Source organism: Salmo salar, chromosome ssa04 (assembly GCF_905237065.1).
Source record: "Salmo salar chromosome ssa04, Ssal_v3.1, whole genome shotgun sequence".
NCBI classification, from domain to species: Eukaryota; Metazoa; Chordata; class Actinopteri; order Salmoniformes; family Salmonidae; genus Salmo; species Salmo salar.
In genome coordinates, this window is record NC_059445.1 from 50415112 (window position 1) to 50437778 (window position 22667).

General features: G+C 44.1%; 2 protein-coding genes and 1 long non-coding RNA gene across 4 annotated transcripts; 2 read left to right on the forward strand and 1 right to left on the reverse strand.

Moving 5' to 3' along the window:
* The first annotated feature begins 10531 nt into the window (after positions 1 to 10531).
* Positions 10532 to 14204, forward strand: LOC106603353 (NF-kappa-B inhibitor alpha). Its single transcript, XM_014196922.2, has 6 exons — positions 10532 to 11425; positions 11515 to 11632; positions 11872 to 12073; positions 12215 to 12303; positions 12505 to 12735; positions 12926 to 14204. Exons 1-6 carry the CDS (start codon positions 10932 to 10934, stop codon positions 12965 to 12967), a joined length of 1176 nt encoding a protein of 391 aa, XP_014052397.2. The 5' UTR covers positions 10532 to 10931; the 3' UTR covers positions 12968 to 14204.
* A 902-nt stretch (positions 14205 to 15106) lies between these two features.
* LOC106603356 (uncharacterized) lies at positions 15107 to 16606 on the reverse strand. The gene is made up of 2 exons (XR_001328400.2): positions 16317 to 16606; positions 15107 to 16207 (listed from the first exon to the last, which is right to left on the reverse strand). It is a non-coding gene; the product is annotated as an uncharacterized lncRNA (long non-coding RNA).
* A 498-nt stretch (positions 16607 to 17104) lies between these two features.
* Positions 17105 to 19804, forward strand: LOC106603354 (zinc finger and SCAN domain-containing protein 21). Of its 2 annotated transcripts, XM_014196923.2 has the most exons (4): positions 17105 to 17216; positions 17433 to 17474; positions 17692 to 18371; positions 18550 to 19804. In XM_014196923.2, exons 3-4 carry the CDS (start codon positions 17707 to 17709, stop codon positions 19424 to 19426), a joined length of 1542 nt encoding a protein of 513 aa, XP_014052398.1. In that variant the 5' UTR covers positions 17105 to 17216; positions 17433 to 17474; positions 17692 to 17706; the 3' UTR covers positions 19427 to 19804. The 2 variants fall into 2 exon arrangements, with proteins under 2 accessions (XP_014052398.1, XP_045573003.1); XM_045717047.1 differs by having other exon boundaries at positions 17199 to 17474; positions 18649 to 19804.
* The last annotated feature ends 2863 nt before the right edge of the window (positions 19805 to 22667 follow it).

The following is a 22667-nucleotide window of genomic DNA, read 5'->3' on the forward strand; positions in this document are numbered from 1 at the left end:
ATCCAGGACAAACATGGAGGAGCTGCACATGCTAACTGCACATCTGTATACCTCCAGTCAGGAACAGCCATGTGCTCATTAGTGGCTTCAATGACACAAAACATCCAGTTAGACAGGTCAGTGCTCCTTAATACAGTCATTGTTGGTCAGCTCAGAAAATGAAGACATCCGGCTTTAAAAACGCATTGATTGCTTCAACCCCCCCTACACACACACACATACATACACACACATCATTCTCTTGCCTAATGATCAGCCATTCTAACACACAAACACTCATACATACTATACACCCCCCACACACACACACACACACACACACACACACACACACACACACACACACACACACACACTCCTTCTTCCTTAATGAGTCTAGTTTTAATGACTCTAGTTAATTAGGTGAACATAATCTTCTGGTGAAAGCCCAATACAGCCTTTACAGCGAATAAATAAATTGCCAGTGTATTTAATACTGACTGGCTATGTGCAGCCTACACAGAACAGTCTCCCTTATTACTTTGTGCTTAGAGATTGACTACTAGCTTGATGATCAGAGCAGTCATGGCTCGTTTCTGCTGATTCTTCGTTTTTCAAAACTGCTTGGGTGTGCATTCTATTATCGAATGATACACTGGTACCCTTATGTATTAAAGATGTGAACACCATTTTCCTGTCACCATATGCCAACAGCTATACAGAGCTTGGATTAACCGTTGAATCCCTGGACTGCCTCCTATTCCTATTATGACATGTGGAAGACATCTATCTCAGTGCCTCAACCATATAAATATTGTAGAGTCCATGGATTATATTTCTATGCCCTTGACCCAGGTCTACTCTCTGATCCGTGTGTCTAGCGGATGCAGAGAGCTGCACAGTGCACAACCCCCTCAGGCAGTCCATCTCCCAGGGCTATGATTTAGAGCCAGAGGAAAGAGCCATTGGCAGGTTTAAAACACTCTGTTACCAGGCCAGCTCCCCAAGTAAACAGATAACACAGCTTGGCAGCTATTCAATAAGACTCCTACCACACTACAGCTGTGATTCTCATATATACCCCCCCCCCCCCAAAACAAATGATGTTTTACAGGTACTGTCATGATTCCCTAAATAACCTGCTGTCTCCCTTTCTCCATGCTTGATTTAAGGAACATCTGGAGAGTTATTTATTTGCAGGTTCCGTTGTCACATTGGTATGAAGAGATTCGGGAGAAAGGTGCAGGAATGCGTAATATTTCTTTTTATTATACCCCAAATTACGGCGTGCCGTGTAAAGGCAAGGGGATGAAGACGAAAACACCATACAAAACACAGGATTGAAACCCAAACAAAAGAGCGAGGAGTACCTCGAATAAATATACACGCACACAATGATTAACACACAGGACGAGACCCGTAATCATCTGCGTAATCCACAATGGCTCGAAAGCCAAAACACACAGCACAGGTACTCACGCACCCATGGACATTGTAACAATAATCGACAGCACCATGGAAACCAAAGGGCACATATATATAAATACAATCAGTGGGAATAGGGGACAGGTGTGCGTGATGAAAGTTCCAGAGGGATCCGTGACAACTGTCATAATTCCCTAAATAACCTGCTGTCTCCCTTCCTCCATGCTGTCACGATCGTCAAAAGGAGTAGACCAAGGTGCAGCGTGGTAAGTGTTCATCCTTGTATTTATTTTAAATCAGAAAACTATACACAAAATAAGAAACAATGATAACGACCGTCACGTCTGGCAGGCTTAACAAGCAGTACAAAAATAAGATCCCACAACTACAGGTGGGGAAAGGCTGCCTAAGTATGATTCCTAATCAGAGACAACGATAGACAGCTGCCTCTGATTAGGAACCATACTCGGCTCAACACAAAGAAATAGACATCATTGAATGCCCACCCCACACCCTGACCTAACAACATAGAGAAACAAACCGTCTCTCTCAGGTCAGGGCGTGACACATGCTTGATTTAAGGAACATCTGGAGAGTTTTTTTCATGTCTGCTAGTGCCTAAATGAATCAAAACACAGAAGGTCTGAGCAGCGGAGAGTCAGTTACAGTAGGAGCACATACAGTACCAGTCAAAAGTTTGGACACACCTACTCATTCAAGGGTTTTTCTTTATTTTTACTATTTTCTACATTGTAAAATAATAGTGAAGACATCAAAACAATGAAACAACACATACGGAATCATGTAGTAACCAAAAAAGTTTTAAACAAATCAAAATATATTTTATATTTGAGATTCTTCAAAGTAGCCACCCTTTGCCTTGATGACAGCTTTGCACACTCTTGGCATTCTCTCAACCAGCTTCATGAATTAGTTACCTGGTATGCATTTCAATTAACAGGTGTGCCTTGTTAAAAGTTAATTTGTGAAATGACTTTCCTTCTTAATGCGTTTGAGCCAATCAGTTGTGTTGTGACAAGGTAGGGGTGGTATACAGAAGATATCCCTATTTGGTAAAAGACCAAGTCCATATTATGGCAAGAACAGCTCAAATAAGCAAAGAGAAACGAAAGTCCATCATTACTTTAAGACACGAAGGTCAGTCAATGCGGAAAATGTCAAGAACTTTGAAAGTGCAGTCACAAAAACCATCAAGCGCTATGATGAAACTGGCTCTCATGAGGACCGCCACAGGAAAGGAAGACCCAGAGTTCCTTCTGCTGCAGAGGATAAGTTCATTAGAGTTACCAGCCTCGGAAATTGCAGCCCAAATAAATGCTTCACAGAGTTCAAGTAAAAGACACATCTCAACATCAACTGTTCAGAAGAGACTGTGTGAATCAGGCCTTCATGGACTAATTGTTGCAAAGAAACCACCACTAAAGGACACCAATAATAAGAAGAGACTTCCTTGGGCCAAGAAACATGAGCATTGGATATTAGACGGGTGGAAATCTGTCCTTTGGTCTGATTTGTCCAAATTTCAGATTTTTGGTTCCAACCGCTGTGTCTTTGTGAGACGCAGCATAGGGGAACGGATGATCTCCGCATTGTGTGGTTCCCACCGTGACACATGGAGGAGGAGGTGTGATGTTTTGGGGGTGCTTTGCTGGTGACACTGTCTGTGATTTATTTAGAATTTAAGGCACACTTAACCAGCATGCCTACCACAGCATTCTGCAGCGATACGCCATCCCATCTGGTTTAAAATGTATTTATTTCACCTTTATTTAACCAGGAAGGCTAGTTGAGAACAATTTGCAACTGCGACCTGGCCAAGATAAAGCAAAGCAGTTCGACACATACAACAACACAGAGTTACACATGGAATAAACAAACATAAGAGAGATACTGGGGTGCAAAGGAGCAAGATAAATAAATAAATAAATAAATACAGTATGGGGATGAGGTAGATTGGAGGGGCTATTTACAGATGAGCTATGTACAGGTGCAGTGATCTGTGAGCTGCTCTGACAGTTTAGTGGGACTATCATTTGTTTTCAACAGGACAATGACCCAACACACCTCCAGGCTGTGTAAGGGCTATTTGACCAAGAAGGAGAGTGATGGAGTGCTGCATCAGTTGACCTGGCCTCCACAATCACCCGACCTTAACCTAAGTGAGATGGTTTGGGATGAGTTGGACCGCAGAGTGAAGGAAAAGCAGCCAGCAAGTGCTCAGCATATGTGGGAACTCCTTCAAGACTTCAAGACTTTCCAGGTGAAGCTGTTTGAGAAAATACCAAGAGTGTGCAAAGCTGTAATCAAGGCAAAGGGTGGCTACTTTGAAGAATCTCAAATATAAAATATATTTTAATTTGTGTGAAACTTTTTTGGTTACTACATGATTCCATATGTGTTATTTCATAGTTCATAGTTTTGTCTTCACTATTATTCTACAATGTAGAAAGAAAAACCCTTGAATGAGGTGTGTCCAAAATGTGTCACATTCCATTTCAGAGGAGAGGTCAAATAGAACCTCACAAGCACGCATGCGCACACACACACACACACACACACACACACACACACACACACACACACACACACACACACACACACACACACACACACACACACACACACACACACACACACACACACACACACACACACACACACACGCATGCAGGTCAAACCATGTGATGCCCAGTTGGAAGCTTCATATTAGGTTAGAGCAGATGAGGTAGAACTCTATACAGGATGTGAAGGACATACAGTCTGTTCGTACATCTGTTAAGATAGGCAGAGAGCTTACTTAACCTCACTATTTTTCCTATAAGATCATCCAATGACTGTATATGAGATCACCACTCTGATCTGGGAAAGGGAAATTGAGGTGGGATGGAGAAGGGGTGAATGGACGAGGGGATTCTTGTGCTGCTGCCAGCATTGAAAAATGTCCACAAAAGAGCGCAGGTCAGCACTTTTCAGAGAGCTGCTGCAGACCCGGCACCAGAATAAAGTGACTTGGGGGGGCAGTTGAAATTGATGAGGGGGCACAATTTTTTTTTGGGGGGGGTTCTTGCATTGGAATTATATTGAATTCTGCGTATATACCACAATAAACATAAAGTTCAAATGCTGAGACTCTGAGACCATTGAATGATTGCTTTTGAAGTGACAGATTGACACGAAATCTGTAGCCTATCTCCGCTGCGCTGTATCAGCACAATGGATAGCGTCCTACACACTAAAGCACATGGAAACCATGTGTTTGATGCAATTGATACCATTCCACTCATTCTGTTCCAGCCATTACCACAAGCCCGTCCTCCTCAATTAAGGTGACACCAACCTCCTGTGCAAACAGCCTATCTGAATGCAGCCATACACACAGCTGTCTTACCAAAATAATGCAAACTAAATGCTGAAAGTAGTAGCCTAGTTATTCATGCATGCAAACAAAAATACTGAACAACAGTTTGGCTTAGAATACCGACACAACTGCGAATGCGAACGAATGAATGAATGTGAACAGAACAAAACAGTGGCACCAAGTAGGCCTAGTAAACAAAATATCAGATGGATAAAGGCATGACACAATCTATATTTAGGCTAGTTACATTAACAGTAATCAAACACAAGCATATCCTACAACCTCCTACAGTGAGATGCAGCCTTGCACAGGCCTGCTTCAAACATGGAAAATCATGCCGCTCATGACTTCAGTAACTTCTGTGGATCAAATTTCACCCACGTAATCATTTAAGCAATGACAGCCTACCATGAACACGTTTCTAATAAGTACAGTTCCATTTACAGCAACGCAAACCAATAGGCTACTAAGAAAACCACAATAGAATGTATCTATTTCTATGATGAATCATACCCATATGTAGCTTTACCCAGCGGCGTCATTTGAATTCTTACATTGTAATTATATTGAATTCTACTTATATCATGCTATACCACAATAAACATAAACGTTTAAATGCAGAGACCATTGAGTGCTTTTGACCAAGAAGTGACAGGTTGGTTTGAAATCTCCGCTGCACTCTATCAGCACCATGGACAGTGCCTTACACACTACGCTTCCACCAAATCTGTTTTGCTTATATCCAGCAGTGGTTTCACCTTTTTAACATCTAGAAAGTTATGGCTCTCTGGGTCAAGGGCACACAGGGCCTCCACCAGTTAGCTGTTGTGTTCTCTGAATCGTTCTGACATTTCACCAATGACAGCATCCAAGAACAGTCTTTTACACTCAGTTTCTTCTCCTCTGTCCTCCTGGCCTACTGTACTGTCCACCACGTAATATAACTTCACAATGCTGTCACAACTTTTAACATCCACTGACACAGTAACCAGGTGTCCCCTTCTCCTTTGGCTTTGTTTCGGTACTTTGGTGAAGCCAATTTCTGATATCCATTGTTAGGTCCGAGCTAGCTAAATAGGCTATAAAGCTAATGCTTTTTACAGCTAGCTAAATAGGCTATAAAGCGAATGCTTTTTACAGCTAGCTAAATAGGCTATAAAGCTAATGCTTTTTACAGCTAGCTAAGACACTAACTAAACACTGTAGTGGTGGGGCGTGACGCATGTTGAGTGAAACTGCTACAACGGTAAATTTGACTCCACCCTTGTAAATCCAAATCAAATATTAAAGGCAGAGGCGTATCACGTTATTAATTTAGCCTACCACAGATGATCATTTTTTTGTAAAGAATTTACCTAAGCTTTCCATAGCCCCCCTACACACACCGGGCACACTCTGTCCATTGTGCTGACACAGTGGAGATACAGATTTTGTGCCAACCTGTCACTCTGCTTTTTTGATATAGGGACATAAAACTAGAGGGGACACAAGTTTCCTTTTGCCACCTTGTGGATCCGGGCCCGAGCTGCTGTAGTGTAGAGTGGTGATCTCTCCACCTCCTCTACCTCTTCCCACCCTCTTCCTCCCCCATCAGCCCAAAATCCTGGGCCTCCCCTGGGAGCGCCTCCTCTCCCCTCCTCACATACTGTACAGAGCAGGACGCCCAGACTGAGCTCAGCTCCCATGCTAATCATCCATATGTTCATCTGCAGCAGCACATCTTTGGCCCAGCCACATGCTACTGTGCTATGATGAACTAAACCCCACCATCTCCATCATCCCTACACAGTACATACATTTCCATGGGCCACTAGCTTGCTGAATGAACTTAGCCAAGTGTTTTATTAACCCCTTCCCTCCCATCTCTAACTCCATACCACCACACAAGCACATCCACCTTCCAAATCATTACATGGATGGAGGCTGACCATGTTTTCTCTCTCTCTCTCTGTCTCACTTCCGTTGGATGGTGATACTGGAGGAGAGAGTGCGTCAAGGTATTATAATTAAGTGCCTCTCTCTCACACACGCATGCAAGCACGTGCACACACACACACGCACACACACACACACACACACACACACACACACACACACACACACACACACACACACACACACACACACACACACACACACACACACACACACACACACACACACACACACACACACACACACACACACACACACACACACACACACACACACACACACACACACACACACACACCTCACCTTCAAACAACCCTCTTAATTCTCTGACTCTTAGTTATTCCTGTTCAGTTTCTTTGAATATCCTTTTCACACAAAACCACGACATGTCATGTAGCCTCTTTCATCGCATTTCATTTAGACTTTTTTTCAGAAATGTATTTTATTCCTCTGAAATGTTGTAGCCTATCTTTGGAACGCCTCATACCATTATTTCATGCAGCGAATTAGTTGCTAATGAATCCTATAAAATAGAGCTTAGTTTGTCCCTGATAACCTTTGTTAATGATCATTTTGCTTACAGATGACAAAGAGGAAAACAAAACATGTTTTTTGTATAGGTCTCTGGCGCCACCCCGTGTATCCTCATAAAATTAATATTTGACTTCAAGTGCTATTTTCTACTGCAAATGATCTTTGTTCATTCAGTGATTATTACAGTTAATGTCATCAAATTAATTGATGGTGGTATCAAGGATCAATACCATTTTGATTATTGTGCTCTTCAAAAGACAGACAGACACCTATGCAACATAAAGCAGGCTTTCCGAGAAAACCCAGCAATCGTTATGTAAAGTAAGTCATGTATTGATTGAGATGAATGATGCCCAAATTTGTATTAACAATGTATTATCTACAGTGGAGAGGGTCAAAAGCTTTAAGTTCCTCTGCGTGCACATCACTGAGGATATGAAATGGTCCCTTCACACTGACAGCACATTGAAGAAGGCACAACAGAGCCTCTTCAACCTCAGGAGGCTGAAGAAATGTGTCTTGACCCCTCACAAACATCTACAGATGCACCACCAAGAGCATCCTGTCAGGTTGTATTACCGCATGTTACAGCAATTGCACCACCCGCAACCGCAGGGCTTTCCAGAGAGTAGTGCGGTCAGCCCAACGCATCATCGGGGGCACACTGCCTGCCCTCCAGGACATCTACAGCACCCGGTGTCACAGGAAGGCCAAGAAGATCATCAAGGACCTCAGCCACCAGAGCCACAGCCTGTTCACCCTGCTACCATCTAGAAGGTGGAGACAGTACAGGTGCATCAAAGCTGGGACCGAGAGACTGATAAACAACTTCAATCTCCAGGCCATCAGTAGCGGTGCGTGGGTCAAATCCCTGGGGAAGCCAAGCCCTTTCATTCATGGGCAATGTTAGCTAGTTAACATTAGCCTTCTACCTCTAGCTACATATTGAACTTCTATCCTCTCAGGCCAGGGGCACAACAATGTATGAATTAATGATTGGATCAGAATCGCCGTTATAATCATTGGTCAGTACAGGGAATTAAGTAAACCAGAAGTCCAAATCCCTATCTTCATCCATGGCTAATTTAGGAAAGGCCCAACACAACGAGATGCAACAATTCAAGATTTTCTGTCAATGACAATGGGATTTGATAGGAGTGACGCCAAATTCGAACTGTCTTCCCTTGATAATTTTTTGGGGATGCGCCAGAACCATTCACAGTTGAGCTCACTCGGTTTAGCTCAACGCTGATTGGCACATTTGTTATACTTTTTTTGTCAAGGGAGTCCAGATCGCTTCAGATAGATGGCATACACGTAGAGAGACAGAGGGGCGCTGTTTCTCTCTGTCAGATGCTTTCTCCTGTGAGATACATTCAGCTTCTTGCGAATTGAAGGAAAATTATGAAACACAGAGACCAAAGATATATTATTTTATGTTTTTTAATTGGGACATTTTTGGAGGAAGTCTGGCTTCTCTTGGAATGAAGGAGAATATAACACAATATATCTGGTAAAAGATAATACAAAGAAAAATGTTTTGTACCATCATCTTTGAAATGCAAGAGAAAGGCAATAATGTATTATTCCAGCCCAGGTGCAATATACATTTTGGCCACTAGATGGCAGCAGTGTATGTGCAAAGTTTTAGAGTGATCCTATAAACCATTGCATTTCTGTTCATTTTTTTTTAATCAAGACTGCTCAAATAAGCCTAATTTCTTTATTAATAACTTTTTATGTTCAAAATTGTGCACTCTCCTCAAACAATAGCATGGTATTCTTTCACTGTAATTTCTACTGTAAATTGGACAGTGCAGTTAGATCAACAAGAATTTAAGCTTTCTGCCAATATCAGACATGTGTATGTCCTGGGAAATGTTCTTGTTACTTACAACCTCATGCTAATCGCATTAGCCTACGTTATCTCAACTATCCCATGGAAGGGACACCGATCCCGAATAAATTTTAAATAGTACCCGCAAAACACCTGTCTCAACGTCAACAGTGAAGAGACGACTCCGGGATTCTGGCCTTCTAGGCAGAGTTCCTCTGTCCAGTGTCTGTGTTCTTTTGCCCATCTTAATCTTTTATTTTTATTGGCCAGTCTGAGATATGGCTTTTTCTTTGCAACTCTGCCTAGAAGGCCAGCATCCCGGAGTCGCCTATTCACTGTTGACGTGGAGACTGTTTTTTTGAGGGTACTATTTAATGACGCTGCCAGTTGAGGACTTGTGAGGCGTCTGTTTCTCAAACTAGTCACTCTAATGTACTTGTCCTCTTGCTCAGTTGTGCACTGGGGCCTCCCATTCCTCGTTCTATTCTAGTTAGAGCCAGTTTGCACTGTTCTGTGAAGAGAGTAGTACACAGCGTTGCACGAGATCTTTAGTTTCTTGGCAATTGCTCACATGGAATAGCCTTCATTTCTCAGAACAAGAATAGACTGATGAGTTTCAGAAGAAAGTTCTTTGTTTCTGGCTATTTTGATCCTGTAATCGAACCCACAAATGCTGATGCTCCAGATACTCAACTAGTCTGAAGAAGGCCAGTTTTATTGCTTCTTTAATCAGAACAACGGTTTTCAGCTGTGCTAACATAATTGCAAAAGGTTTTTTCTAATGATCAATTAGCCTTTTCAAAATGATAAACTTGGATTAGATAACACAACATGCCATTGGAACACAGGAGTGATGGTTGCTGATAATGGGCCTCTGTACGCCTATGTAGATATTCCATAAAAAATCTGCCGTTTCCAGCTACAATAGTCATTGACAACATTAACAATGTCTACACTGTATTTCTGATCAATTTGATGTTATTTTAATGGACAAAAAAAATGCTTTTCTTTCAAAAACAAGGACATTTCTAAGTGACCCCAAACTTTTGAACTATAGTGGATATTTATATTCCGGCCTCTGGTCCAGAAGCAAAGTTCCTTCAATTATATTAATTTTGCCGTGGGGTTTTGTACCATGTACTTATTTACTGGATTCTTGACATAGCTCACTAATATATCTACTGCTGTACATATCATTCTTAGTGTGTGTTGTGTTTTTTACATTTGTATTATTATTTGTGTACTTGTTTGACATTTTACTGTAATGTTAGGAGCTAGTTACATAAGCATTTCGCTGCACCCGCTGTAACATCTGCTAAACTGTGTAAATAAATAAACATTGATTTAATCTCACTATAAGAGTAATACAGTCAAATCTTTTTTCTCATTGTTCTATCAGTAATAAAGGACCTATCGGATATGCAATGTCACGCATGCGCACAGGACCTACTCCTTCTCACAGACTTGGTTGGAGAGGCTTGGGAATTCCCCAGGACATCTCCTTTCGCGAGACGACTTGACCTGTAAACAATTTAGCACGGTAACGTTCATATTTATTTTACTTCGTGAAAAAGCTTATCAGGTGAAGATGAACTTTGATGATATCAGTTAGAGCTTAGATGCAGCGCCCTGTGCTGTTTTCGTAGACTTGGTCCTCTTGCACCTTTAGCGTGCTAGCTAGCTAACTAACTGCTAGGACATCAGTTACCAGCTTGAAAGCACAGCTAGCCTGCTACATTGCTTTCGCAAACTGTCTGGTTAGTAAAAGCAATCGATTTTAACCAGCTGTTGCAAAGGAGTCTATTATAAAAAACGAATAGCTAGCTAGCAGCAGTATTCGTAATGGCTGGTATTCAGCCCAGGTGCGATTTTGGAAAGCAGCATGCACGGCCTATACTTGGCTTCGGGCTTGACAAACACGAAACTCTGGGTACTTCTGCACCGGATGATTGGTGCGACAGTGGGCTAGAATGTCTGAGTGGAACAGCGCTGAGCCTGGATGACTCCTTCAGCAATGAGACATCCAAAACCTGGGGGCCCAGGTCCCCTCCTCACACGGCCTCCTACCCCTCACTGGATGACACTGACAAGCACCCTATGGACTTTAGTTCACTGGGTGGTGGAGAGAGGTTGGACTCAGCTATAGGGGACTCAATTACAGATGAGACGGTGGGGAGTATATCACAGGGGCTGGGGACCATGCACCTGAATGAACCAGTTATCAGTTACACAGTCGATGACCGTGGGAGGCAAGCAGCACCGAGCCCGGAGGAGGAAAGACAGAGGAGAGACGAGATGCTCAACACACTTAACTTTGTGTCTGAGGATGGAGACACGTGAGTAGGCTCTCGTTACTATTCACATGATGAACAGCAGTTTGTTGGCTATTTGTCATTGTTATCTCAAACATCTCCTTTGCCCATAGGGCTCTTCACTTGGCTCTTATCCACGAGCACTGGGCCTTCGTACAATACTTACTGGGGGTGATAGCTCTGGACAGGAGCTGGGTGCCTTACCTGGACATCCAGAACCACTTGGGACAGGTAAGCACAGGGACACACTGCTCTTCTGAGCTGAGATCAGCCACACCAACATAGGGAGGTTTCCCAATGGGGGGGCTATTAACATGTAATTAACATGTCCACTTCCATTTTCTTGGTCTCCTCACTCTTCATTTGGCCCTCTCAAATCTCCTACTTTGGGGGACTTTTTGTCTCTATTGTGTTTTCCTCTATTTTCAATGTCCACTTCTTTTCTTCCTCCTCCTTACTTCCTCTGTCAGACTGCCCTCCACCTGGCTGTCATAGTGGACCAGTCCCAGTGTGTGCGGGGGCTGCTGTGGGGTGGTGCGAGTGCTGAGCTCCAGGAGAGAGGAGGGAACACACCGCTGCACTTAGCTGTCAGGGAGCTGAGGCAGGACTGTGTACGAGAGATCACCTCCAACTGCCAGAGCACCGACTATCTACACCTCACCAACTACTCAGGTACACAGATCGCCCAGACGACATGTAGCCTGTCGTTGTACCGTTAGAAACTTTGCATACCGTAACTTTATCATCCCTGTTTTACCTTTTTAGGTTTCTCTATTTGTAATGGCACCCTCCTCCTTTCTTTCCCTCTTTCAGGGGTGAGTGCACTGCATTTGGCAGTACAGAGGGGCAAGGAGGACATCATCAGAATGCTGATTGAGGCAGGAGCTGATGTTAACCAGAGGGTGAGTAGCCCACAGTAGTTACTATATCAGACTGATATAGACAGGGTGGGTCCTCCATGCCTGCTGGGTTCCAACATGCCTGAGCACTTCATTCATTAAAGTCATTAAAGGTCCCCTCACCTGCTGAGCAAGATAATTACACTTAAAGGTTATGATGATCCACTCACTGCCTCTCTCTCCCTTTCTGCCCCCCCCCCCCAGGATCCAGGCTCAGGCCGTTCCCCTCTCCACTGGGCTGTGGAGTCCCAGAGCCCCAGGGTGGTACAGCTGCTGCTGCAAAGGGGAGCCAATGTAGACCAGCCCTCCTATGCAGGCCACACAGCCCTCTACTGCTCCCTGCACAGGCCCAACAAGGAGGTACAGGCCCTGCTCAAGGCTGGAGGGGCCTCTGACGCACAGGCCCAGGACGAAGAGGAGAGGGAGAGTGAAGAGGTGAGGGTGGTCTGGGGGAGTTAGTTGGCACTGCAGATATGAACTTCTTTATTTGTCTGTCATAGATGTATTGACATTTCAGAAGTCACACAGTGTCCATCATGGCTGTGAGTGTTATTATTGGGTTTATATGACTCCATGACACTGGAGTCATATTAACTCTGCTGTTCTCTGCGTTTGCCTCCTGTAGGAGTTTGATGACGTTGTTATCAATGGACAACGAGTGCACTAACCATGAACATGGAACCTGAGCCACATGAAGTCATGGCGCTGCTGTTGGGCTAAGCGATTGATGTGCATCATGTGCATTTGTGTGTGTGGTTCATGTATGTATGTATGTGTGCCTGTAAATTGTATATAGCAAGGCTGCTGAGTAGGTCCAGTTCTCAACCCAGTCAGTTGTTCCTGTCAATTTAGTTCCTTTACATTGTGCAGGGGGTAAGCTAATGTTAGTTGGGTCACATGGTTTTAGTGTTTGTCTGGAGCTAAGCTTGCCAAGACTAGTGTTGCCTACCTTACGCATGGGAGATGATCCAAACAAAAGCTGTGTTCTGTCAAACTAGTTGCCAGTTTCACCACTACAGATTCCAACTTTAAAGCTGGAGTCCTTCATGGTGAAACTGCCACGCCCGTTTGCGATATTACAACAACAAAGAAGTTACTGCAAACAATGAACTGTGTTTTTCTCTCGGACATGATTGGACGCGAGATAGGACAGCAGTGTGTATATAGTGCATTTATTTTTACCATGAGACCCAACGCTCCCCAGCTCTGCTTCGTCAACAAAACAAAAACAGCCGTGGCGCAGTTTCCCCTACTGCGCATTCTATCTTTAAGGCTATAGATGTGGGTTTGGGACTAAAGCAGTTGGAAGGATCTGAGATATTAGCATTATTAACCAGGCAGGGTTAGGGGAAGATGTGAATGTACATAAGGTAGAGGTTTATGCATGCTAAGGTAAGTAGTTAATTAACAAGGGATGGGAGGAGAAAGGAGAGGGGCAAACTCAACACATTGCTAAATCATCTTTGCTTCAAGTTGAAATAAATGATCGTTTAACGGCATTTGGGAACCTCTGCAAGTCTATATGAGTTGAGATTTTTTTGACCTATCACATGGGTAGAGGGTAATGTGATGTGACAATTTCAGTAATGAATCAGTCCCTGACTGAGCGCTCTAACCAGGGCCTGACGACTATCCCTGGAGTGATGTCATTCAGTTCATTTGATGTACAGTTCACAAATTAAAGACGGAGCTACAAAAAGCAGACACCGAGACCCTCCAGAATAAGGGTTTAATCTGGTGTATATTCGCTTTCTGTATTTGTGACTTATTTTTGTATTCTTTTGAAAAAGGATTGACTGGTGATTTGACAGGCTAGGGTGCCTCTGTATTTGCTCGTCAGCAGGAGCATGATGTCTACATGATTATTGTAATAAAACTGTAAAATGTATAGAGTATTAAGAGGATATGCAGTATCTGCTCTTTATTTTCCCTGAACACTCATCAGTATGGATTCTGTATCAAAGTTGTAGCCAAGCTTTACTTCCATGCACAGCTTCGATACAGATTGCACAGTTACAGCATCCGGGAGCCGAGGCTACATAATTATACTGAACAAAAATATGAATGCAAAATGTAACAATTTCAAAGATTTTACTGAGTTACAGTTCATATGAGGAAATAAGTCAATTTAAATAAGTCTTATGGTAGAGAAATTAACATAAAATGATCTTGACAACAGCTCTGGTGGACATTCCTACAGTCAGCATGCCAATTGCAGGCTCCCTCAACTTGAGACTTGTGGCATTGTGTTGTGGGACAAAACTGCACATTTTAGAGTGGCCTTTTATTGTCCCCAGCACAAGGGGTACCTGTGTAATGATCATGCTGTTTAATATGCCACACCTGTCAGGTGGATGGATTATCCTGGCAAATGAGAAATGCTCATTAACAGGGACGTAAACCAATTTGTGCATAGAATTTGACCGTTTCTCAAGCTATTGTACAATCCATTCAGCTGCTTCTGACCAATCTTTAGGGAAAGATACCTAGTCAGTTATACAACTGAAGTGTGTTAACTCGTGGGGGACTGCCTTAATCAACATCCACAGCACCCGGGGAACAGAATAGCTCAGGGATTTGATCCAGCAACCTTTGGGTTACTGGCCCAACTCCCTAACCACTAGGCTACCTGCTGCCCGTTACAATCATACAGTACCTGCACTCATTCGTCACACTTGTCAGGGACAGTCTGTAGATCCAAAATAGTCTTTGTGCTTCTTAAAATGTTCATCATGGGGAAACTGGTGTATTAACTTAAATGTTGCTATATTAATGTGGATAATAAATAATATCCACTAAAGTAGGCTGATGTTAAATGTTTATTGTTGAACATATGGAGTAATTTAGTTAGCTGGTTTGGGACTAAAGCAGTTGGAAGGATCTGAGATGTAAGCATTATTAACAAGGCAGGGTTAGGGGAAGATGCCCTTCCTCTGTACCACATCCAAGGGAACATGCTTTCATCGTGCACTGTCCTCAGATGCCTCAGCATCTTGTCATTGAGTTTATAGTTCTTTCCACAGCGGGTACAGAGGAAGGGCTTCGCCTGGGAGTGAGGAAGCTTGTGTTTTGTCAGGTTGCGGCTGTGATGGAAGCCCTCCCACACACACTGCAGCGGAATGGCCTTTCTCCTGTGTGGATGTTGCTGTTTCTCCTGCAGCTTTTTCACACGAAAACAGACGTCCCCGCAGTCTGTACAAGTATAAGGGGTCTCACCTGTGTGGGTTCTCGTAACATTTCTGATTATACTTGTCCCTGAACTTCTTTCCACACTCAGGGCAGCCCACAACCGTATAATTGATTCTGCGGTGGTGGGTCAGGCATGTCTGAGAAGTAAAGGTTTGGTCACAGTCAGGACAGTGGAATTTAGGGAAGGCACTGCAACTGTGTTTACTGACAAAGTCAGCCTGTTTGTAGTTCTTACCACAGTCAGGACAGCAGTGGCTTGGTCTATAGGAGGGATCTTTTGTTTTTACGTTTCAGGTAGGAGAGGGTCTCCCTCAGCGGTATTCGGGCTTTACGGGGAGATGATGGGCAGATACACATCTCTTGGCCCTCCCAGAGACAGGCATCTGATTTGCTATGTTTCTTAGCTGACCCCTCTCAACCTTCTCAGTATTTCTAGCCATGTCAACAGACTGTCCTATCTCAGAGGCTGACCCGATCTCAACCTTCACCTCAGACTGGCTATTGTATTTTATCTCCTCTTTAACCCAGTCCTCATGTTCAGCAAAATCATCTTCCCCATCAAGTCTCCTATCCTCACTGTAAATGTCATCCAGATGTCTGGCATTTATATTGAAACTACTGTACTGGCAGACTTTGGACACATTTATCCTCTTCCGAAACAACCCTGGCCATGGTCCTGTGACCAATCTTCTCACAGTTAACGTTAGGTTCTGCATGTCTGAAAATAAATTGAAATAGACATATCAACAAATGCATTCCAATAAACCCACAATATTTGTAGGCAACATATGAGTGTAAGAAACACTCAAATCATGATCTGTCCGTACCCTGCTTCTTCTTCTCTCTGTTGGTCTACAGAGTACCCCTCTCCATCAGAGTGGTTGTCCATCTCACTGCTCTACTCCCCAAGTGTGTTGTTCAGGTACTCCTTAGCCATGCAGATAGTTTCCTCCATCTCCTGGGGGCACTGTTTCAGCACTCAGTCTCCAACATCTTTGGGCAGGAGGGATACAAAACTCTGCAGGGCCACACACCTCACCACATCCACAGCCGTCCTCCTCGGAGCCAGTAATGGGCAGCACTCTCCAGCCCTTGCGCCAGCTCCCTGGGTCCTCTCTCTGGGTCGTACCTCATAGAGCTGAAGCCCTGCTGCTGTCGCCTCTGTTCTGCCTTAACTGGGCTCAGGCTTGATCCTCCACTTCCTCCAGCTTCACATTGGGCTCCATTCTCCTGAGCTCCTCCTTCTCCAGTAACTGTGCCACAGAGTCTGGATCTCTCCCTGTACAGTCAGGTGCTGTAGCTGCTGTCGGTGCACTGCTTGTAGGTTTGTTAATAACCGCACCACTTCCATGGTTCCACTCTTGGAGTCTCTATGTTTATAAACATTTGGTAATAATTGTGCCACTGGGCAATGAAGATAACTTGGGTGTAACTTTATAATACATTCTGTGAAAATAAAATAAAATGAATGTATATGGCTGAGTATAAAATGTATTATACTCAGCCTTAATTGGCTATGTTTCTAACACGTGATCCAAGAGGTTATGAATGTTTAAAAGGCTGTACATTTAGCTAGCTCATTTAAATGTATCTCTGGATGAAGGATTACGTTAGCTAACTAGCTAACGTTAGTGCAAGTTTAGTAGGCTAGCTAGCTAAGTTAACGTTAGCTGACAAGACAGGCTATAGGCAACTTTCACCGACTATCAAGCTGACCAAAACCACAGGTAGAAAAATATAGTTACTGACCGTGAGGCTAAGGCTTCTTTTGGTATTTTACTTGTATTGTATTTCGTGCAAGTTAGTCTACAGTTAGCTAGCTAACGTTACGTAGAAAGTTTTCTATTGTTTCCGGGGGGGTACCATTTGATTGTGACGACGCCTGTGTGGTGTAACATTGTAAACATTCCTCTCGTCCATTGTTGTCAAAATATTATTTGTAGCTAGCTACTGAAACGTCCACGGCGAGTAATTAACAATCACAGGTAACTTCTATTACTTTGAGTTATGTTCTATTCTGTGTAATACCTTTGCAGATAATCATTCTGCTATCATTAAAAAAAAACGTTTAAATCACCCACTTAACGTTGTCCACCTGGCTAACTAGTTAAGTTGCAGTGATGCTACTGGAAATTTGACTCTTTGGGGTAATATATGCCTTTGTGATCCAGTAGTCCATTTATTTTACTGCTCTCACCATAGGCACCTGCAAGCAATATGAATGTGGTTGAGTTCCTGGTGTCCCTGCTGGATGTGCATAAACAACAGCTGAAAGCTCTGACCAGACAGGGGGAGATCCAGGCCAAGGTCCTCAGCCAGCTGGTCAAGGATGGTTTAACCAAAACCCTTGACCGGTCTTCACCGCAGGATGAAGAGGAACAGAGAAGGTCTGGAATGACAACAGGGAGCGATAAAGACCCGGAGGACTGGGTTGCTAGGCTGCCTGGGCTGCTGCAAGAGGAGTCACAGAAGAAGAGTCAACCGATCAGACCCCAGGGGTTGACTAATGCCTCCCAGACCAGGGTACAGAGACAGATGTGGACTGTGGAGGACAAGAGCAGGCAGGACTTCCTGTCCCTGAGGTACGACACCCAGAAGGGAGCCAGAGAGCTGGGGCAGAGGCTTGACTCAGCTGCTAAGCACTGGCTTAGGCCTGACATAAGGACTGCTGCACAAGTAGAGCAGTGTGTTGCCATGGAGCAGTTTCTGTCCCTATTGCCAAAGGAGGCTGGTGCCTGGGTGCAGAAGCAGCAGCCCAGGGATATGGAGGAAGCAATCAGCATGGCTGAGCAGCGGCTTGGGTCTGGGGTCTTCACCGTCTCCTCGCCTGCCCCTACACAGACAGACACAGCACAGAGCTCAACAGAGGCACAAGAACAAGGGTAGGTCAATGTGTGGCTGCTATTGAGCGTATCTTCTCTTCAGTTATTCTATCATCCTCAGTGTCTTAAGATTTTAATTGTTTAGTCACATTCAGATCATAACGATTCACTATGATTAACCTTCATCTCTTGAAATGTAAGTGCCCTTGATTGTAATTTCATTTTTTTGAATTTAAAGGAGTGTCAAGATGCAGAGCACCAGTGATCAGCCAGATGCTTTGACCAAGTCATTTCTCAACCAGCTGGAGACAGTTAAACTGGAGTCTGTCCATTTCAGCCTGGAGATTCCTGACGTGGGGATGACCAGCTATCAGGAGGAGCAGGACGAGCATAAGAGGGTCCCAGAGGAAGGGTCCATCTTTGTGTGTAAGCAGGAAGTGGAGGATCCTGACTGGCATCAGGAGAGTGCTCCTCCAGAGCCCATCCAGATGTCTGTGAGAACAACAGAACATGAAAGCATGTCTGTGGACACACCTTACATCTTCCTTCCCAGAAACAACTCTCTTTCCTCCACCATGTACACGCATCCAACACCCACAGTGTCCAGTCAGATCCCACCCCCACCCCTAGCTCCTGACGCCTATCATCCACATGTCCAGGACAGACCAGTGATAGACGGACTGCGGAGTAATGCTTCTAGTGACGAGACTGAGCTTACTGCCAGGTACACAAGGCTAATCTCTGAAGATGGACAGTTGACCTGGGGGACCCTCTCGGGTGTTCCTTCACCCTCCTTCCACACTCGCCCGCCATCACCCTCGCCCTCCCATCAGTGCCCAGACTGTGGCTGCTGCTTCGCCCAGCAGAGGAACCTGGAGGAGCACAGGAACATTCACACGGGAGCGAGGCCCTTCGTCTGTGGGGTGTGTGGGAAGGCCTTCTGCCACCGCCGCACCCTCAACAAACACACACGCATCCACTCCTGGGAGAGACCCTTTCAATGTACTGACTGTGGACAGACCTTCAAACTAAAAGACACCATGAAGAGGCACCAGGTTTCCCATAGTAAGCCAGGGACAGGGCCAGGGGCCCGTCACATCGCTCACTCACGCTGATACTCTTAACTATCAGCACTTCACCTGGCTGGGAGGAGGCCTTGTGAGAATTGACACACAACAAGGACTTGAAGTAGGACTGGTCAGGTGGCTTTCTCTGTAAATGTCCTACGTAGGCAGATTTATTAGTGAGAAAACTACCAGTGTTTTCTGTTGGCGTGTTCCATAAGAGGACACTGCTTTGGGTTTCACAGGTGAACTGGTTTCCATGTAAACAAGCTCAAATGACTTGTTCTTTATTTATTCTTTTTTGTAGATGTCCTTGATCCAAGATAGGTATTTCATGCATTTTGATATTGTCATAGTTAATCTTTAATTATTTATTAGTTTGTGATCATGGTAGTACTTCAGAACAGAGATCAGAAAAAAATTGCGTAACAGTGTACTGTATTTATTTTTAGAATCAATGTTTTATGCATTATGTACCAGTCAAAAGCTTGGACACCTTCATTCAAGGGTTTTTCTTTATTTGACTATTTTTCTACATTGTAGAATAATAGTGAAGACATAAAATCTATGAATTAACACATGGAATCATGTAGTAACCAAAAGTGTTAAGCAAATCAAAATATATTTTAGATTTTTCAAAGTAGCCACCCTTTGCCTTGATGACAGCTTTGCACACGCTTGATATTCTCTCAACCAGCTTCACCTGGAATGCTTTTCCAGCAGTCTTGAAGGAGTTCCCACATATGCTGAGCACTTGTTGGCTGCTTTTCCTTTACTCTGCGGTCCAACTCATCCCAAACCATCTCAATTGGGTTGAAGTCGGGTGATTGTGGAGGCCAGGTCATCTGATGCAGCACTCCTGCACTCTCCTCCTTGGTCAAATAGCCCTTACACAGCCTGGAGGTGTGTTGGGTCATTGTCCTGTTGAAAACAAATGATAGTCCCACTAAGCGCAAACCAGATGGGATGGCGTAACGCTACAGAATGCTGTGGTAGCCATGCTGGTTAAGTGTGCCTTGAATTCTAAATAAATCACAGACAGTGTCACCAACAAAGCACCATCACACCTCCTCCATGCTTCATGGTGGGAACCACAGATGCAGAGATCATTTGTTCACCTACTCTGCGTCTCACAAAGACAGATAAAAAAATAAATCTCACATTTGGACTCGTCAGACCAAAGGAGAGATTTCCACCCGTCTAATGTCCATTGTCGTGTTTCTCGGCCCAAGCGAGTCTCTTCTTCTTATTGGTGTCCTTTAGTAGTGGTAGCAATTCGACCATGAAGGCCTGATTTTCATGGTTTCCTCTGAAAAGTTGATATTGATGTGTCTGTTACTTGAACTCTGAAGCATTTATTTGGGTTGCAATTTCTGAGGTTGGTAACTCTAATGAACTTATCCTCTGCAGCAGAGGAAACTCTGGGTCTTCCTTTCCTGTGGCGGTTCTCATGAGAGAGTTTCATCATAGCGCTTGATGGTTTTTGCGACTGCACTTGAAGAAACGTTCAAAGTTCTTGAAATTTTCCGTATTGATTGACCTTCATGTCTTAAAGTAATGTTTGACTGTAGTTTCTCTTTGCTTATTTGATCTGTTCTTGCCATAATATGGAATTGGTCTTTTACCAAATAGGGCTATATTCTGTATACCACCCCTACCTTGTAACAACACAACTGATTGGCTCAAACACATTAAGAAGGAAAGAAATTCCACTAATTAACTTTAAACAAGGCACACCTGGTAACAAATGCATTCCAGGTGACTACCTAATGAAGCTGGTTAAGAGAATGCCAAGAGTGTGCAAAGTTGTCATCAAGGCAAAGGGTGGCAACTTTGAAGAATCTCAAATATAAAATATTTTTTGGTTACTACATGATTCCATGTGTTATTTCATAGTTTTGATGTCTTCACTATTATTCTACAGAGTAGAACATTTTAAAAATAAAGAAAAACCCTTGAATGAGTAGGTGTGACCAAACCTTTGACTGGTTACTGTAAGTATTCAGACCCTTTACTCAGTACTTTGTTGAAGCACCTTTAGCAGCGATTGCAGCCTTGAGTCTTCCACGGTATGACTCTATAAGCTTGGCACACCTGTATTTGGGGAGTTTCTTCCATTCTTCTCTGCAGATCCTCTCAAGCTCTTTCAGAGACTTGTTCCTGAAGCCACTCCTGCGTTGTCTTGGCTGTGTGCTTAGGGTTGTTGTCCTGTTGGAAGGTGAACCTTCGCCCCAGTCTGAGGTCCTGAGTGCTCTGGAGCAGGTTTTCATCAAGGATCTCTCTCTACTTTGCTCTGTTCATCTTTTCCTTGATCTTGACTAGTCTCCCAATCCCTGCCACTGAAAACCATCCCCACAGCATGATGCTGCTAATCAAATCAAATGTATTTATATAGCCCTTCTTACATCAGCTGATATCTCAAAGTGCTGTACAGAAACCCAGCCTAAAACCCCAAACAGCAAGCAATGCAGGTGTAGAAGCACGGTGGCTAGGAAAAACTCCCTAGAAAGGCCAAAACCTAGGAAGAAACCTAGAGAGGAACCAGGCTATGAGGGGTGGCCAGTCCTCTTCTGGCTGTGCCGGGTGGAGATTATAACAGCACATGGCCTAGATGTTCAAATGTTCATAAATGACCAGCATTGTCAAATAATAATAATCATAGTAGTTGTCGAGGGTGCAACAATTCAGTAACACAAGAGTAAGTGTCAGTTGGCTTTTTCATAGCCGATCTTTGAGAGTATCTCTACCGCTCCTGCTGTCTCTAGAGAGTTGAAAACAGCAGGTCTGGGACAGGTAGCACGTCCGGTGAATAGGTCAGGGTTCCAGCAGGTCTGGGACAACAGGTCTGGGACAGGTAGCACGTCCGGTGAACAGGTCAGGGTTCCATAGCTGCAGGCAGAACAGTTGGAACTGGAGCAGCAGCACGGCCAGGTGAACTGGGGACAGCAAGGAGTCATCAAGCCAGGTAGTCCTGAGGCATGGTCCTAGGGCTCAGGTCCTCCGAGAGAGAGAGAATTAGAGAGAGCATATTTAAATTCACACAGGACACCGGAAAAGACAAGAGAAATACTCCAGATGTGACAGACTGACCCTAGCCCCCTGACACAAACTACTGCAGCATAAATACTGGAGGCTGAGACAGGAGGGGTCAGGAGACACTGTGGCCCCATCCGATGAAACCCCCGGACAGGGCCAAACAGGTAGGATATAACCCCACACACTTTGCCAAAGCACAGCCTCCACACCACTGGAGGGATATCTCCAACCACCAACATACCATCCCGGGACAAGG

Excerpts from the sequence above, each read along its gene's own strand:
- LOC106603354 (XM_014196923.2), top strand. The coding sequence starts at position 17,707 with ATGAATGTGGTTGAGTTCCTGGTGTCCCTGCTGGATGTGCATAAACAA. Across the intron at positions 18,372-18,549 it reads ACAGAGGCACAAGAACAAGG|GAGTGTCAAGATGCAGAGCA; the intron begins GTAGGTCAATGT and ends TTGAATTTAAAG.
- LOC106603353 (XM_014196922.2), top strand. The coding sequence starts at position 10,932 with ATGGCTGGTATTCAGCCCAGGTGCGATTTTGGAAAGCAGCATGCACGG. Across the intron at positions 11,426-11,514 it reads GTGTCTGAGGATGGAGACAC|GGCTCTTCACTTGGCTCTTA; the intron begins GTGAGTAGGCTC and ends CTTTGCCCATAG. Across the intron at positions 12,304-12,504 it reads GAGCTGATGTTAACCAGAGG|GATCCAGGCTCAGGCCGTTC; the intron begins GTGAGTAGCCCA and ends CCCCCCCCCCAG.